This window comes from Schistocerca serialis, chromosome 5 (assembly GCF_023864345.2).
Source record: "Schistocerca serialis cubense isolate TAMUIC-IGC-003099 chromosome 5, iqSchSeri2.2, whole genome shotgun sequence".
In the NCBI taxonomy this organism is placed as follows: Eukaryota; Metazoa; Arthropoda; class Insecta; order Orthoptera; family Acrididae; genus Schistocerca; species Schistocerca serialis.
Window position 1 is genome coordinate 704733493 of NC_064642.1, and position 19669 is coordinate 704753161.

The 19669-nt window shown below is 38.9% G+C and overlaps 1 protein-coding gene across 2 annotated transcripts in view; it reads left to right on the forward strand.

Annotated features, from left to right (window-relative positions):
* The window catches only part of LOC126481066 (nuclear valosin-containing protein-like), a 159923-nt gene that overhangs the window by 108286 nt on the left and 31968 nt on the right, over positions 1 to 19669 (forward strand). For both annotated transcript variants that reach the window (XM_050104551.1, XM_050104550.1), the window contains exons 8-10: positions 1030 to 1249; positions 9076 to 9358; positions 17400 to 18063. In XM_050104551.1, coding sequence (XP_049960508.1) covers positions 1030 to 1249; positions 9076 to 9358; positions 17400 to 18063 — 1167 coding nt within the window. The remainder of the gene's footprint in view (positions 1 to 1029; positions 1250 to 9075; positions 9359 to 17399; positions 18064 to 19669) is intronic.

The following is a 19669-nucleotide window of genomic DNA, read 5'->3' on the forward strand; positions in this document are numbered from 1 at the left end:
TTAGGTTGTTTGCAGATGAAAATGTCATTTATCCTCTAGTAAAGTCATCAGAAGATAAAAACAAATTGGAAAACAAATTTAGAAAAAATATCTTTATGGTGCAAAAATTGGCAATTGTCCCTAAATACTGAGAAGTGTGAAGTCATCCACATGAGTGCTAAAAGGAATCTGTTAAACTTTGGTTACACAATAAATCAATACTTAGGAATTATAATTATGAACACCTTAAATTGGAAATAACACACAGAGAATGGTGTGGGAAAGATGAACCAAAAACTGCGATTTGTTAGGAGAACAATTAGAAGATGCAATAGATCTACTAAAGAGACTGCCTACACCACGCTTGTCGTCCGCAGCTCGTGGTCTAGTGGCTAGCATTGCGGCCTCTGGATCACGGGATCCCTGGTGCGATTCACGGCTGGGTTGGGGATTTTCTCTGTCCGGGGACTGGATGTTTGTGTTGACCTCCTCATTTCATCATCATTTGTGACTGTGGCTAAATTGGACTGTGTAAAAATTGGGACTTCGTACAGGTGCTGGTGACCGTGCAGTTACAGGGTTAACTGAGTATGTCAAGAAAGTTCAAAGAAGAGCAGCACATTTTGTATTATCAAGAAATAGGAGAGAGAGTGTCTGGGACATGATACAGGATTTGTGGTGGACATCATTAAAACAAAGGCATTTCTCATTGCAGTGGTATCTTCTCACGAAATTTCAGTCACCAACTTCCTCCTCTGAATGCAAAAATATTTTGTTGACGCTGACCTGCATAGGGAGAAACAATCATCATAATAAAAAAAGGGAAATCAGAGCTCGCACGGAAGGAAATAGGTGTTCATTTTTTTCCGCACGCTGTTCTAGAGTGGAATAATAGAGAATTATTGTGAATCCCCTGCCAGGAACTTAAGTGTGATTCACTGAGTATCTGTGGAGATGTAAGTGTCCTATTAATAAGAAATCAGAAAAGGGCATTGCTCTCTTCCTCTGCTGCCTGCGATATATATTATCAGTGTAAATGTTTTGTTGCAGGAACTGCAGTTGCCGATGCTGAAAATATCTGCTCCAGAGCTTGTTGGTGGAGTCTCTGGAGAGTCTGAAGGACGAATAAGAGATTTATTTGATCAGGCAGTCAGCCTGTCACCGTGTATTTTGTTTCTTGATGAAATAGATGCTATAACTCCACATCGTCTGACAGCTCAAAGGGAAATGGAAAGGAGAATTGTTGCACAGCTCTTGACCTGCCTTGATGGTAAAAGGAAAAATGTTTGTTGATACGTATATTGTTAAATTAATTTTAAACTAGTGGTAAGTTTGTTTAAATTTCTATATTATGTTGCATCAAAAGAATAATAATCAGCATTTTTATTCGAATAAGACAGCTTCCTATCTTGTGTGAGAAGGCATTTTATATAAAAATTAAGTTAGCAGTGCAGAACTATGTGTGAAGCAATTTCACTTTGTCTGTGGACATTTATTTATCTATCTTCACTGGTGATGGAGAGTTTGTCATATTTTGTCTCCTCACTGGTACCGGACAGTTTGTCACGTTTCATCTTCCTTTGTCCGCACTTTAAATCTGTGGTCTGAGTGACCTGCCCTCTTTCCAACCTTCGCCAGGCAAAATACCCCTTTTGTCCTTGAGTAAGGAGCATATTGGTTCTGTAAATTAGGGATGTTATTGTTCACTTTAGAATTTGTTTGTAGTAGTTGGAACTTTAGCTCTTGTAGCTAAGTAGTGTGCAGCCATTGTCTCCCCTCATAATTCAAAAATTTGTAAAAGTCCTTCTCTCCTCATTAAGAAACAAATATTTGCTAGAGTCATATGCATACACACACATTCACTGTCTGACCCGGTTAAAATGCAGCACAGTTGATAAAGGGAATGTAAATTGGTAGAACCAAATCAACCATCTTCACTCCTTGGCAAGATAAAATTAGCAGCCACAACTCTTGACACCCCTATTGTGAATGAAGTTTTAATCAAATGGACTTAGGTTGATTCCAAGATCCTGCCACTGTATTGGAAACAAAAGTTCGGAATCATCTCCCCTAAACCTCCAGGTGAGGTATCTGCAGTACTGTAATCTTTTGTCATACACATCCTTGTTAGTCATGCATGTTCAGGGTGTGTATGACGCGAGGCAACCGGGAGATCCGGTAAAAAACCCGGGAATTTTTTCATCCGGGAGAAAACCGGGAAAAACCCAGGATATTTTTAGAATTCTGGGAATTTTTCGCTGTTTTATTTTTCAGTTAAATTTTTGTAATGTTGACTGGTAAGAACCGGTACTCTAACAAAGGATATTACTTTATCCCGCTACTGCAGAACAATACTTCAACAATAAAACATAAATGAGAGAACAAAATGAAAATAACTTAAATTGCAAAGGAAATGCGCCATATACGACGACACCCAGTGCTCACGCAGTCTACCAATTGAAAATGTGTCAAAGGCTTTAGGTAGATTCTCCCGCTTCTGGCTACAGGAATGTGGCTGTTGGCTGTGCAAATAGTCGCAGCAAGCAGCTGGATGCTACTGGGAAAAAGGGGTGTCAAATCCATACTCATCAGGAAAAAAACTTGTTTCGCAAAGCACCTAGCATCCAGCGCACATTGGTCTATCGATTAATCATATGATTTTGAAAAGCTTCCCTGTTGGTTTTTGAACACATTTTAAGTTGATTTCTGAATGAATCATAAGTTGACTTTTGAATGTATGCATAGTGTATGTGATGTCCTGTCAGGAGAATCCTTGTCGCATCTAGAAATAAACTTTCTGCACACAAAAGGGGACAGGGCTATACGAGCTGAGAAAGTAAAGCCGAATGCGAATGCCAATCACTGTCTGATTATGTGGTTGATTGGGTTTGCGAATGATCAGAATTGTTAGAATTACTAGCGAAATCCATAGATTCAGACTACCAGAATGGAAATAAACGACTGACAGGAATAACAGGTGAGAAAGATTACGCATTATCTTATCGGTGTATCCAAGAAAATTAAATTTTGACAGAAAATTTTTGGCCAGATTGCTACACTAGTAAGGGCCAGTAGTACGGACCCCGGCTAGCAGCCGCGTAAGTTCTATTCTGGAAGTAACGCGGAAAACGTGTTGTTCGAACACGTAATAACGCCTAACCGGAAAATAATTGCGGGATAACTAAACCTGTGATTCTGGGAGGGTTAGTGAAGTTAATCAGCGAACAAATTTTGACAATGACAGCAGTAGCTACAGAATTGGTGATGACAAGAGTGTTTGGTAGAACGAGTAAGGAGAAGAAACAGGGACATCACACAAATTATGGAAGAATAAGAGGATTCCAAATTTATATAAAAATTTCGTAATACTACTATTCGATATTTCGTAATACTACTTTTCGATCTTGTGCTTGAGAAGCTGGTGCGTATGAATGAAATGTGAAACTATTACGTAACATAAAGCTTTTTCTTGTAGTGGGCCTAATAGGCATTTAACATTGGTACTTCGTGAATTATATCCTGTCGTTATAAAAATGGCCATTTGTGCCAAAACAGTCTCGTTTATTTGGTATGTTTCAAAATTGCTGCCATGTTAGAAGGCCTATTTTGTTTTATCTAGCAAACAATGACAAAATAGTCGTAATCAGATTGAGAAACCACGCCAGTCTTGGGTATTATTTGTATTAACAGCTTTTTCAGTATTAGATAACGACATTTCGATTTTTCATGTAGCAAAACGTTTTACGAACTTTGATGAGGTAATAGATTCTTTCGCAGAAAGGAAAGCAGGCCATGTAAAGCTGTAGCAAGGTAAGAGAGGAAAAAATGATAGGAGCTAAGGTTTGAAGAAATGTGTAATTTCTTGCTTGTCTCTTGTCAGTATTGGTTTTATATATCCTATATTCAATTTTATGTCACACAAAACAGCAAGTTATTAACTAATAGGCAATAACGAGTCCAGATTTTCTGAAGAGTTCTTGTTCTCTCGATTACAAATAATCCCATCCGCTATTAATTGCGAGATTTTTTAAAGAGTGGCAGGCGATCAGACATTTATGTCATTATTAAAAATTTTAATATAATGGAAGGAAACATTCCACGTGGGAAAAAATATATATAAAAACAAAGATGAGGTGACTTACCGAACAAAAGCGCTGGCAGGTCGATAGACACACAAACAAACACAAACACACACACAAAATTCAAGCTTTCGCAACAAACTGTTGCCTCATCAGGAAAGAGGGAAGGAGAGGGGAAGACGAAAGGAAGTGGGTTTTAAGGGAGAGGGTAAGGAGTCATTCCAATCCCGGGAGCGGAAAGACTTACCTTAGGGGGAAAAAAGGACAGGTATACACTCGCACACACGCACATATCCATCCACACATACAGACACAAGCAGACATATATGTCTGCTTGTGTCTGTATGTGTGGATGGATATGTGCGTGTGTGCGAGTGTATACCTGTCCTTTTTTCCCCCTAAGGTAAGTCTTTCCGCTCCCGGGATTGGAATGACTCCTTACCCTCTCCCTTAAAACCCACTTCCTTTCGTCTTCCCCTCTCCTTCCCTCTTTCCTGATGAGGCAACAGTTTGTTGCGAAAGCTTGAATTTTGTGTGTGTGTTTGTGTTTGTTTGTGTGTCTATCGACCTGCCAGCGCTTTTGTTCGGTAAGTCACCTCATCTTTGTTTTTATATATATTAAAAATTTTAATGGCGCATTTGTGTGATATATCTTAAAGTGTAACACTCGCAAAAAAGATCAACAGCAAGTCCGAAAGCTTAGCTTCTCTTACAGCTTGAGACCAATATTATATGTGAAAGCTTTGCTTTTCTTGTAGCAACGCTATGTATATTAATTTAAGCTATTAACTTTCCCTGTTTGTGTGTTCGTGCCACTTAACAGTGATGTTGCTGTTGGCTGACTACATCACGTGTCCTATGCTCTGAATATCCGCTGTCATCGGCTGGCGAGATCACGTGACATGAGCTGACTGGCTTACAAAAGCGCATTGAAATCTCGATTTCAATGATTCGGAAAGTAACATGCGGTGTTTGGTGGAATCCCAATCTATGCTTTCGTAATACAAAAATACACAGCGTACATGTTGCTGCACATCAAAGATATTTCCACAACGTGTCTTTTTTCCCTGGGTTTCGTTTTCTTAAGTGCTGGGAAATTGTACGCCGTGTATAAAACCATAACAATTCAAATGATTGATAAGGGAAAATATACTGTCACGTGGGAGAAAGTGTCTTTTTAACCGGTAAATCCGGGAATTTTTTTTTCTTGTCCACATATACAGCCTGATGTTTCCTGATGTCATATGTTAGGTAACTGTATTGATCTTTTCTTATTCTTGGAAAACAGCAAAGTACTTCCTCATACTGTTACCTCGTTTTGTTCACCTGGCTATGTGCCCTGCCCACCTCCACTTCATTTTTATGTCAGTTGTGTTTACATTTCCCACCCCAGTTTGTTCCCTGATTTGTGTGTTTTCCCATGTCTCCTAATAATCATCAACATACACATCTCCATTATTTGTGGAGCTGCTTTCAGCCATAAATGTCCATGTACAGCTGCCAAACCAATATTTGTAAACTAATCCTTTGACTTCATTATTATTTTGTGCTAGTTTTGATATGTTGGTTATTCATTACTTTAATCTTCGTAATTTTTCAGTTGTTCTTCCGAACTTCCTGTATTGAGTATTGCCATTTTTGTGGATGTTTGTGTGCAATAAAGGCAAACACATTATTACTTCATTTTACCTTTTAAGGGATGTGGAGACTTCTCATATGATTGCCTAGAATATTTTGCTAAAGCAGAATCTTTGCCTGACTCATTCAAATTTGAATTTCCCCCATGATTTTAGTGTGTGTGTGTGTGTGTGTGTGTGTGTGTGTGTGTTTTGAGCAGGCGGAGGGGAGGGGGGGGGGGGGGTGTTCATTATACTAACCTGGCTAAATTATTACTTTGTTTCTTAGTACAGATTTTGTCAAAATCAAATCATACTTTCTAAAAATGCAGTATCTCTTGATGGTGTGATAGTTCATACTTACTGCTCTTTTCTGTAATATGACTAATTACATGTACAGGGTGTTTCAAAAATGACCGGTATATTTGAAACTGCAATAAAAACTAAACGAGCAGCGATAGAAATACACCGTTTGTTGCAATATGCTCGGGACAACAGTACATTTTCAGGCAGACAAACTTTCGAAATTACAGTAGTTACAATTTTCAACAACAGATGGCGCTGCAAGTGATGTGAAAGATATAGAAGACAACGCAGTCTGTGGGTGCGCCATTCTGTACGTCGTCTTTCTGCTGTAAGCGTGTGCTGTTCACAACGTGCAAGTGTGCCGTAGAAAACATGGTTTATTCCTTAGAACAGAGGATTTTTCTGGTGTTGGAATTCCACCGCCTAGAACACAGTGTTGTTGCAACAAGACGAAGTTTTCAACGGAGGTTTAATGTAACCAAAGGACCGAAAAGCGATACAATAAAGGATCTGTTTGAAAAATTTCAACGGACTGGGAACGTGACGGATGAACGTGCTGGAAAGATAGGGCGACCGCGTACAGCAACCACAGAGGGCAACGCGCAGCTAGTGCAGCAGGTGATCCAACAGCGGCCTCGGGTTTCCGTTCGCCGTGTTGCAGCTGCGGTCCAAATGACGCCAACGTCCACGTATCGTCTCATGCGCCAGAGTTTACACCTCTATCCATACAAAATTCAAACGCGGCAACCCCTCAGCGCCGCTACCATTGCTGCACGAGAGACATTCGCTAACGATATAGTGCACAGGATTGATGACGGCGATATGCGTGTGGGCAGCATTTGGTTTACTGACGAAGCTTATTTTTACCTGGACGGCTTCGTCAATAAACAGAACTGGCGCATATGGGGAACCGAAAAGCCCCATGTTGCAGTCCCATCGTCCCTGCATCCTCAAAAAGTACTGGTCTGGGCCGCCATTTCTTCCAAAGGAATGATTGGCCCATTTTTCAGATCCGAAACGATTACTGCATCACGCTATCTGGACATTCTTCGTGAATTTGTGGCGGTACAAACTGCCTTAGACGACACTGCGAACACCTCGTGGTTTATGCAAGATGGTGCCCGGCCACATCGCACGGCCGACGTCTTTAATTTCCTGGATGAATATTTCGATGATCGTGTGATTGCTTTGGGCTATCCGAAACATACAGGAGGCGGCGTGGATTGGCCTCCCTATTCGCCAGACATGAACCCCTGTGACTTCTTTCTGTGGGGACACTTGAAAGACCAGGTGTACCGCCAGAATCCAGAAACAATTGAACAGCTGAAGCAGTACATCTCATCTGCATGTGAAGCCATTCCGCCAGACACGTTGTCAAAGGTTTCGGGTAATTTCATTCAGAGACTACGCCATATTATTGCTACGCATGGTGGATATGTGGAAAATATCGTACTATAGTGTTTCCCAGACCGCAGCGCCATCTGTTGTTGAAAATTGTAACTACTGTAATTTCGAAAGTTTGTCTGCCTGAAAATGTACTGTTGTCCCAAGCATATTGCAACAAACGGTGTATTTCTATCACTGCTCGTTTAGTTTTTATTGCCTTTTCAAATATACCGGTCATTTTTGAAACACCCTGTAAATGTTCAATTTTTTGTTAATATCTTCAACATTATGGACATTAGACTGAATGGTCTACAGGATCTGAATGAATTTTCACTCTGTAGCAGATTGTGCACTCATTTGGGACTTTCAGGCTGATTAAAATTGCGTACCAGACCAAGACTTAAAACATGGAAGTTTACATGGTAGAAGAGAGGCACTGGCAGAAGAAAACTGTGAGGGCGAGTTGCGAGTTAAGCTTGATTAGCTCAGTTGTTACAGCTCTTGCCCACTAAGCCAAAGATCCCCAATTAGATTCCAGGTCCAGCATACAGATTTAGTTTGCCAGGAAGTTTCTTGTAATGTTGAATAATTATGGCATTGTTTGTTTAAAGAAATGATCATCTTCCACAGAAATTGTGTAAATAATTTTGGCAGTCCCCTTCCACTTAGTGACGATACTCCCTTCATCAAATCTCAAATAACTTCATACACATACTGTGGCATTTACTTCCATAATATCATTGTTTTCATGAAGAACAATTTGTGTTCCTGGTGCATCTGTTAGGCTACACAATAATTTAAAGCAATTATCTAGTGCTTGTAAAACTTTATCTCTGATGGTAGGTACTGTTCCTCATTGTTGGAAACCTTCGCTTTTTCCGTTCGACGTTTTCTTTTGCTTTTTCCATATCTGCAGCATATTTTAGTGTTTATGTTAGTACCTTTGTTAAAGAATTCTTCTCTTATCTATGCCTGTATGACTGTCCAAAATTACTTAAATTAATCATGTATACTTCCCTGTTTTTTAAATAAATTCTGAAAATCAATATTATATGCTTAACATTATTTGCTGGCTTCTTTCCGACCTCGTACGTATTTTCACTTGCTTTCTTTCTCAGTCTGTGCTCACATCAATTTCTAGAGCAGTTTAGGATGTTTAGTTTGTATCTACCTGACAGTAATTTTTTGTAAACTTCACATTTTGCTGTTGGATCTCCGCATCTGTTGTTCTCTTTCTTCTTGTGATATCTAAAGTGTCTCAAAACCCTGTTCAAAATCGCTTGTATTTTGCCTTTTTTTTATTGCCCATAGGGCACTCATCTTTGGGTGTTTGTTACACATACACGATTATTTCATTCCCATTAATAATAATAATAATAATAATAATAAATTGCTTTTATGTGATGTGTAAGTTACCATTTCAATCTGGAAAGCTGGCACAATATGTAGTTTTGGTTTGCAAAAGAGATCTATTTGAATGATTAAACTAGAGAGAGTTAAAACTTCAGAGCAGAGAATTTTCAAGTTGTTCCTTCATAATGGTTGGATGATTGGTGTCCCCCCCCCCCCCCCTCCCCTCCCCCCCTTGGTAGGCTTAAAATGTAAGACAACACAGTGGAAAGTTTTTAATTTATTATAGAATAATGTTGCTGTTTTTTTTTTTAGGAAATCTAAATTTCTCTTGTTTTCTTTCATGTATTCAAATGCAGAATTGAATCAGAGAGATGGTGGTTCAGGTGTTCTCGTTATTGGAGCAACCAACCGACCAGACTCCTTGGACCCTGCTCTTAGACGTGCAGGTAGATTTGACCGTGAAGTTTGCCTGGGAATTCCAAATCAGGAGGCAAGAGCAGAAATTCTTAAAGTATTATGCACAAATTTGCGCCTTGCGCCAGACTTCAACTTTGAAGAGGTTGCTCGAAACACTCCAGGCTTTGTGGGTGCTGATTTGATGGCACTGATGAGGGAAGCTGCAATGGTAGCTGTGAACAGGTATCCGTGATGTAAAATTCTCTTCATCTCACTTCAGATACCTTTTATGTAACTTCAGAAATGTTTTACCACTTATTTCAATAGTAGACAGTAAAATGTATTAATACGTATTAAGAAATAGATATTACTACTTATTAATCGTTGATTTTTTGCTTAAATGTTTTCAAATCAAGTCAGTGCTGTGCATTTTGAGTGGCCAGTTTAACACACAGTGTGTCTAATTGTAAAGTGTATATTGCTGTAAGCCAATGATAGTAATCAGTGAACTGGATATATTTATAATATGGACAAAGTTTACTTAAGATGTAAGATTAGGGGGAAAGGACTTGTGAGGCTTAAGGATAATGGAAAAGTCACTCAGGGCATCAGGTTAAGGGAGAGACAGCGTCCAGAATGAGAAATGGAAAACAATTGTTTGCATCAAACAATATTTGAAAATATGAGAAATAGCAGAGATGATAGTAGGTAGTTGAGAGATCAGTGGAAGTATGTCATAAAGAAGTGCTGTTTTTTTCTAAAAAGTAGTCTGTTATCTCCAAAGTATACAAACTCGGATAGGAGGACACCAATAAACATCCTATTCTTTAAAGAATTGAACTTCCACGTATAAAACAGCTTCAAATGTCTGATTACTTTACAAATGAGTTTGTGTTAAATTTTGTGTGTTAAGCATGTAATTAAGAAAAGGTTTGGAATTATGGTTAAAGTTTATTGGAAGTCACAAAGTGCTCTCATGCATTACAGGCGAGTGTAGTCTGGGTAATCTGTGTGACATTTTAAGCAGAAGTCAAACATCTAAGTGTCTATGACACCATAGCTCACGAACTGTGTATCACACAGTGATATAATTTTGCGGGTATTTTCAGTAGTATGTGTAGATACTGTCTGCAAAATGGGTTGCATGTAGGTAATAGGAAACAATAATAAATTAGATTGTCATGTCTGTTGTTGAAGTTTTACTGTATGAACAGCGAAAATGTAGTGAGTGACAAATGTTTTATCTTTCATCATTTTGTGGGTGGTGTCAGTGAGAAAAAGTTTTGTGAAGGTTTGAAATTATATGTGGAGTTTGTTGGAAGCCTCTGTGCTCTCATTCTCAAATACTCCATGAATAAAATATGGGTATTAGCCTGCCGTCAATTGCGCTGTCTCAAGATAAATGCATAGTTTCTAACTGTAATACTTGTTCTGTTGTGTTAAACATTTAACATAAGATCACAATTCTTAATGACAGGGTGTATATGTCTGGGAAATCTGGTAAAAATCCAAGAATTTGGCTTCTGGGAGAAAACTGGGAAAAATATGGGAATTCATATTATTGAGTAAAAAGACCTTGTTTCACAAAGCGCTTAGCATCCAGCGCACATTGGTCTATCGATTACTCATATGATTTTGAACGCATCCCTTTTAGTTTTTGAACATTTATGATCAAATTCTATATTGATTTCTGAATGAATTGGAAGTTGATTTTTGAATGCATGCATAGTGTATGCGATGTCTCTGCCAGGGGAATCCCCGTCGCATCTAGGAGTAAACATTCCTGAAAAAAAAAGGGGGGGGGGGGGCGGGTCTAGTTGCAATACATGCTGCGGACTTGTTTGACATTGCAATGCAATTTCGTTCACACGTAAGGGTGAATGACAATTGCTGTTTATGTGGTTGACTGGGTTTGCAAATGATCAGCGTTGTTATAATTACTAGTGAATTCCATAGATTCAGTCTACCACAGTAGAAATAAATGACTAACAGGAATAACAGGCAACAAAGATTTTATTATCTTCTCAGTGATGCAAGAAAATGAAATGTTGACAGAAAATTTTTGGCCAGACTGCTACACCACTAAGGGCCAGTTATATAGTCTCCAGATAGCAGCGGCTAAAGTTCTATTCTGGAAGTAGCATGGAAAACGCGTTGTACGAACACATAACGCCTAACAGGAGAATAAATGCGGGTAACTAAACCGGTGATAGTGGCAGGATTTGTGAAGTTGACCAGAGAATAAATTTTGACATAGGCAGGAATAGTTACAGAATTAGTGTTGACAAGATTGTTTGTTAGAACGAGGAAGGAGAAGAAATGGGGACTCCCACGAATTATGGAAGAATATGATGATTCCAAATTTACATAAAAATTTTGTTCTACTACTTTTTGATCTTGTGCTTCAGAAGCTAGAGAGTATGAATGAAATGTGAAACTGTTTCCTAACATAAAACTTTTTGCTTGTAGTTGGCCTAATAGGCATTTGATATTGGTACTTTGTGAATTATCTTCTGCTGTGTTATAAAAATGACCATTTGTGCCAAAACAGTCTCGTTTATTTGGTGTGTGGAACAGTTGCTGGAATATTAGGCAGGCCTATTTCGTTTTATCTAGTAGACAGTGACAAAATACACGTAATCAGATCGAGAAGCCACGCCAGTCTTGGGTACTATTTGTCTTAACAGCTTTTCTAATATTAGACAATGACATTTTGTTTTTTCATGTAGCAAAGCATTGACGAACTTTGATGAGGTTAATAGATTCTTTCCTATAAAGGAAAGCACACCATGTAAAGTTGTAGCAAGATTAGAGAGAAAAAATGCTAGGACTTAAGGATTGAAGAAATGTGTACTGTCTTGCTTGTCTCCCATCTTTACTGGTTTTATCTATATCACACAAAACAGCAAGTTATTAGCTAATAGGCAATAAAGAGTGCAAATTTTCTAAAGAATTCGTGTTCTTCGGGTTACAAATAATCCCATCCAGTATTAATTGTGAGTTTATTATTTTAAGAGGGCAGGAGGATCTGCAACTAATTGACACATGGTGCAGGGAATGGCAATTGAATCACAATGTAGACAAGTGAATGTGCTGCGAATACATAGGAAGAAAGATCCTTTATTATTTAGCTACAATATAGCAGGTCAGCAACTGGAAGCAGTTAATTCCATAAATTATCTGGGAGTAGGCATTAGGTGTGATTTAAAATGGAATGACCATATAAAATTAATCATCGGTAAAGCAGATGCCAGACTGAGATTCATTGGAAGAATCCTAAGGAAATGCAGTCCGATAACTAAGGAACTAGGTTACAGTACACTTGTTCACCCACTGCTTGAATACTGCTCATCGGTGTGGGATCTGTACCAGATAGGGTTGATAGAAGAGATAGAGAAGATCCAATGGAGAGCGACTCGCTTCGTTACAGGATCATTTAGTAATCGAGAAAGCGTTACAGAGATGATAGATAAACTCCAGTGGAAGACTCTGCAAGAGAGATGCTCAGTAGCTCGGTACGGGCTTTTGTTGAAGTTTCGAGAACATACCTTCACCAAGGAGTCAAACAGTATATTGCTCCCTCCTATGTATATCTCGCGAAGAGACCACGAGGATAAAATCAGAGGGATTAGAGCCCACACAGAGACATACCGACAATCTTTCTTTCCACAAACAGTACGAGACTGGAATAGAAACCGATAGAGGTGCTCAAGGTACCCTCCGCCACACACCATCAGATGGCTTGCAGAGTATGGATGTAGATGTCAAACCGGCCGACTGGGGCAGGAGAGGCACTACAGGACATTTTAATTTCCACTGGCCTGAATATAGTTTGATGGCACCCATTGCAAAATATTACACATTTGGATTCCACAGAGCGAAATACAGAGACGTGCGATGGAAGAATGCTGTGTGACAAGGTGTGGCACTGCACTTTGGCACACTTAAGATCAAATAACATGTGCTACATTCCCTCAAACATATATGTTTCGTGTATCAGACTCATCAGAAAGATGTGCGCTACAAAATGCAGATTCTTTGAAAAGCCCGATTTTTTAAATTTTTGGAGTCCTCCCTCAAATGCTCGAGGGAGGGGGAGCGCCACTATCTAATATTGTCCCGGTTCGGAAATATCGTAGATCCGGACCTCATGCACAGAGCAGTCTGAGTTGTAGTGAGCAGGTGGTAGTCTCCACGTGAACTGTGTTTACGTGTATTGATTTTGTTGTTTCCTCTTCGTTTATTGCTCTCACGTCAAATGAAAACAAAACTGATTTCTGTGGCTGGAAACTATCAGGTGAATTAAAATTCATTCACATAATTACGGAAGGCTAAAATATATTATTAGTATCAGATTTTGTTTCCACCTTTCTGACAGTGAAGCATTAATCGCCTTGCAGAACAATGAAGTTTTTTTGTCGGTTTGTTAAAGAAATTTGACTTTCATTAATCTTTTCTGCTGAGACGGTCAATTTATTTGAAACGAAGTGTTTAATTCCACACTATTGGCTAGTTTCAACTGTTCGCTGCATTTCAAATTCACGTTTTCATCTTGTAGCAAGTGTGGCATTACGCCATAATAAAGAACCAAACATGAGATAACACAGCACTGGTATTCCAAGAAAATTTACATCTGAATGTGGACATACGAATGTGCACTTTAAGCCGAATTACTTTTTAATATAGTTCACAAAATTCCCATACTCTTGGAATCTCTACTAATGTCTTGTTTCTTTTATGAGATAATGTAATATCTTTTAATGTTTTACACCTACGAGCGTATGGGCTTCCTGCGTCATTGTAGCTGCGCAAACGCGGCGACACCTGTCATCTGGTGCAACTGCTGAAACGAATTTATTTCTAACAGATCGCGGGAAAATTTTCTGAATGGTTGTTTAAAAAGTGTTATTTTCAAGTAACGTAAATTTCCTTTTACACAAGATGAACTCTGTGCGCGAATGTCCGATGAATTTCTTAAATCACAGTGTGTTTGACTCTCATTCAAAAATCAAATCTTTGAGGATGACCATTTGGAATATTTACGAGCCCAGAAGATCAGACATTTATGCCAGTTTTTAAAAATTTTACTGGCACATTTGTGTGATGTATCTTAAAGTGTAACATGCGCAAAAAAGATCAACATTATGTGTGAAAGCCTAGCTTCTCTTGCAGCTTATTAATCCAACCTTATATGTGAAAGCTTTTCTTTTCTTGTAGAAACACTATATATATTAATTTAAACCATTACATATTCCTATTTGTGTGTTCGCGCTGCTTAACAGTGATGTCGCTATTGACTGACTACATCACATGTCCTATGCTCCGAATATACACGGTCATCGGCTGGCGAGATGGCTTGACATGAGCTACGACTGGCTTACAAAAGCGCATCGCAATCTCGATTACAATCCCTTGGAAAGTAACATGCGGTGTTTGGTGGAAATTCGTATTTATACTTTCGTAATAGGAAAATATGCAGTGTACATGTTGCTGCACGTCAGACATCTTTCCTGAACATGTTTCTTCCCCTGAGTTTCGTTTTCTAAAGTGCCGGGAAATTCTACGCCAGTGTATAAAATCACAACCATTGAAAGGATTAATAAGTTTTAAAGTTCCGAGGAAAGGTATATTGTTACTTAACACGGAAAAAGTATATTTTCATCCAGGAGAAAGTGTATTTTTTTTAACCGGGAAATCTGGGAAAAATCCCGGAATTTTTTTTCCTCGTCCACATATACAGTGTCATACCATAGGAACCATTTAAAATGAACAAACATGCAGCACCACGCCAACTTTTGACAGTTAATTAATTATTCGTTGCTGCTGTCAGTTCTCTACCACAGCGGCCGGCTGCTGCACGTCGCTCAAGCAGCATCTCTGGACCGAGCGATGGCATGTTGTTGGATCATTAAAGTCGCGCGTGCTCACCACTTGGATTTCTCGGTTCGCAGGAGAGCTTCTGTAAAGTTTGGAAGGTAGGAGACGAGGTACTGGCAGAAGTAAAGCTGTGAGGACTGGCGTGAGTCGTGCTTTGGTAGCTCAGTTGGTAGAGCACTTGCCTGCGAAAGGCAAAGACCCCGAGTTCGAGTTTTAATCTGCCAGTAAGTTTCAGCTCATTAGTTGTTATGCCCACTAAAAAGTGGCACAGTGGTTACTGCTCAGGTTTTTAATCACATGGCGGCTTTCACAGGTAACTGTGTCTTGGGTATGGGGTTGGGATTAGGATTGGAGTAGAGATGGACAACAGTATTGCATAACTTGAGTGAGTGGCGGAATACCAATATCGGAGGTTAGTGTAGAGGAGGTTCCTCATTTCAGGTCATGCTCAGAGACAGTTGGAACTCCGATGAAAATGTGATTCAGTCACTCCAGTCCTGGGTGGCACTGAAACATCAATGAAGTGGCTTACTGTACTGAAGAGCTGCAGGTGAAGTTGGTGGTGGAGATGATGTTGAAATCCTGAAGGAATGTAGATAGGATGTCCTCATTGTAGGTCCACATCATGAAGAGGTCATCAGTGAAGCAGAGCCATGTGAGGGGTTCAGGATTTGGGGTGGTTGGAAAGCATTCCTCTGGATGAGGCATGAATAGGTTGGCAGAGGGTGGTGCCATGTTTGGATGCCAATTATTGCACCAAGAAATTGTTTGTAGGTGAAGGCTTCAAAGAAGTAGTAATTATGGGTATGGATATAGTTGGTCATGGTAACCAGGAAGAAGGTTGTAGATTTAGTGTCTGTCAGGCATTGGGAAAGATAGTGTTTAATAGTGGTAAGGCCATGGGCATTGGGAATGTTAGAGTATACTGTAGAGGCAAGTGAATTTGACAGTGATGAGCAGGGTTGTGGGTGGTAAAGGAACAGGAACTGTGAGGAGTCAGCAGAGGAAATGGTTGGTGTCTTTTTATACAGGAGGATGGGTTACAGGTAATAAGCTGAATAAGTTGGCCCACAAGAGCAGAGATTCTCTCTGCAGGGGCACAGTAACCAGCCATAAGGGGTTTCCTAGGTGGTTGGGTTTATGAACTTTAGGAAGCAAGTAGGAGGTGGTGGGGGTGAGGTGAGAGGAAGATTCAGGGGAAAGTTTCAGGATGGATCAAAGAATTTAAGGAGGGACTGGAGCTCTTGCTGTCTGACACTGTTGCAGATCTGTTTAGTTTCTGAATTCTGGATGGTGGTGAGAGTGAGCTTCTTCGGTAGTGGTAAAAGTAAAGTCTGCAAGGCAGGGTTTAACAGCTATGAAGGGATGTGGGAGAGCTGTGATGGAGGCCCTTGTAGGAGTGGTGGATAGTGGTTGTCCAAGACAAGAGTATGAGGAGAACATGTTGGAGTGGGCTTGGAGATAGCATTGCACGTGTTACTCTAGTTCCTATAAGATGGGATGTATAACTTTGGAAGCAAGAGAATTTTGTAGGTGGCAAGGAAGTATTGCAGGAGGTTTGGGCTTGGTTTGTATGGTTTTGCAGGACTAGGTTGGTGAGGGCAATGGATTCAAAGAATTTGAACAGATAGATATCATCATGAAAGGAGAGGGCTGCAGTGAAAGATTGGTAAATTGATGACCAGGCCTTTTGGTGGATTCCATGAGCTGACAACAATTGAACAATGTGTTGGGCTGGGTTCTGGCTAGGGGTAGGGTAAAGTTTTTTTACAGGCGCAGTTGGAAGGAGGTAGGATCCATAGTGGAGGATAAAAAAATAAAAAATGGAAAATTATGGAAAAATCAGTTGAACAGTGTGAATTACATTTAATAATCGATGGGATTGCAATAATGAGGAGCTTCTACTTTGAAGTTGAGAAAGTAACTATTTCTGTTTTGGTGGGTTTGATCTCTGTTGACCTCTTGAGATCGTTCCTTTCTGTCTTTGTAGATTGGCTTTTGTCTTCTCCTAATGTGGAAGAAAATGTCTTCATTTAATGACATGAAGACAGCAAGAACATGCAGTTGTAAATGATGATGAAGGAGCTTTTAGAAACCTAAAGACCTTGGAGAGGAGAGTAGCATGCTAAAGCTACTAATACTAGTGTCAAGTGAAAAAGTGTTTGTGTGTGTGTGTGTGTGTGTGTGTGTGTGTGTGTTTTGATTATTTACTTAATTAACTTTGTGTGCTATTAAAACACTTCCTAGTAATAAAGAAGAAAAGCTTGCACATTTGTCCCAGTAAATAATTACTCATCTTTTTTTATATGCTCAACAAATCCCTTATACTTGATAACACCAACTCTGCTTTACAGAGATGTTTTTCTGAATGAAAATAAAATCCTTAACTTTTGTTCTCTTATTCCAGAGTATTCAGCGAGTTGAAAACAAAAGCACAAATTAAAAAAGACAAGGAGCTTGTCACCATAGACAGTCCGACAAAAGTGGTGGAAAATGGAAAATATTATTTGAAAACAAAAACACAAAGTAAACAGGACAAGGAGGTTGTCACCATAGACAGTCCATCAAAAGCAATGGAAAATGGAAAACAAAGAAAGAAAAAAACAGTCAGTGTTAAAGCTAAAGATAGTGATAGTTCTAGCAGTGAAGTCAGTGAAAAAGAAATTGGCAGTGGGGTGGAAGGTGATAAAGCTGTAGATCCTGACAGCAAAATACATGATATGGTGGCATTAAATGCCAGTAAGGAAGGTATTAGCTCCCCAGAGGATAATATAAATACAAAGAAGAATTTGCCTTCAGGAGATAGTTGTCAGAAGACATCTGCACCTGTGACAGAAACAGTCCTTCAAAATGTTACACTTTCAGACCTAGTAGATTGGCTGCACAACCAGCCTCCACTAACAGGTGAACAACTGAGTGAACTGTACATACAGCAGTCAGACTTCAAAGAAGCTCTCCGTGCGGTGCAACCATCAGCTAAACGTGAAGGCTTTGCTACTGTTCCTGATGTAACCTGGGATGACATTGGTTCATTGAAAGACGTCAGAGAAGAGTTACAACTAGCAATATTGGTAAGTTAGAGGAAACAGAATGTGAAAATTCTTTTGGTTGTTCATGATAGCAAAGTAGTGCCATTTTATGTCAAATGCTCTAATTTCAGAAAAAGTGTCCCTATGACAATCGTGGATTTTGATGTAATTTTGTGTGAACATCCATACTAATTCCTAATATAATACTTGGAGAGATACAGTCATTTGTTTGACTGCCTACCACAGCTTTCAGCAGTGCGCCCTGAGCAGACCTAGGTCATGTTGTACAACTTTTTTGCGTTTTCTTAAGTGAAATAATAAAGATTTATAAACAGTTTTCATATAGATAATTTTAGGCATAGTCAACAAAAAGTGCTTGGAAAAATGTATAGTTTAGCTTTTTGTGTCTCCTGGAGTAAGTGCATGATAATGCCAAAACTTTGCATGTGGTAACTTACCAACACAAGGTGTACAAATATCAAACATTCCCCCTGCTGCTTTCCAGCAGTTTGCAAATTGAGGGCAAAGTTGACAATTTTTGTAAAAATACCTGAAATGTATATTTTCAGCCCACTTTTACAAAAAAGTATTTTCTGCAAACACTTTTAAACATTTTCCATTGGAAAGACCCTGTCCTAAACCACCTGAAAATCTAGATTTCGTTTTACGGTGATGCATATAATGCCGTAACAAAATGACAACACAGTGAAAATGCATTAAAAATACACCCATATTCCACTGGTATTCAAATTAAATGACCCATTTCTTGTTGTGTTTTACAATTTTTTAATACCCGTTAAGATAGTATTAAAAATCCAGAGCACTATGAAGTGAGCTCGAATCAAAAAACTTGAAAATCTGCAAAAGGAAGTAATCTTTCTTGATTTTTAAACATCTCTAACGCATTATTCAGATCTACAAAATTCTTTTTATAAAAAATGAAAGGGTATAAAGAGTCCAGTAATGAGGATAGTTTTTTCTTTTTTTGTATCTCTAATAATTGCTTGTGTTTCTCAGCATAGGTGTTTGCAGTCTGCGATTTAAGGAAATCATGGTACGTCATGTTACATAGAGCAGAAGCTATAGCATCTGCATTTTTTAGCTATTTCATGCAACATGATCCACAGGAAATTATTTTATACAAGCAATGGATTCACACTACTGATAGGGGCAACCTGGATGCAAAGCATTTCACAGAGGATGAATTTATTGAAAAAGCTGGAACAAAAATTTGATGTCTGTCATGTCATTAGATTTCCAAAAATCAGAGTGTGCATCTAAAAGTCCTTAAGTTTTATATAAAGGAAGAGGCGCTTATTATCCTAATGGGTTTTGTCAATATTGTTCTTTTAGAAAATAATGCAAGGTTTCCAAGAGAAAAATAGTTAAGCATCATCTATCTTTCTGTCATCTTTTTTCCACAAAATCAGAAGGTAAAATTTGAGTTTTTATGTTGTCAGTGACTGACCGACATGATGCAATAATTCTTCTTGTCTTTATCAATGAATTGATGGAATATGTAAAACACAATTTGCTCTAATTTTTATTTATTATTTGAGTGGTGGCCCCAGCACCCAATACAAAACTTTCAAAAATTTTCTCAGTTTGTGAAAGTAATCAGTAGTAAGAGCAAGCTTATAAGGACCAG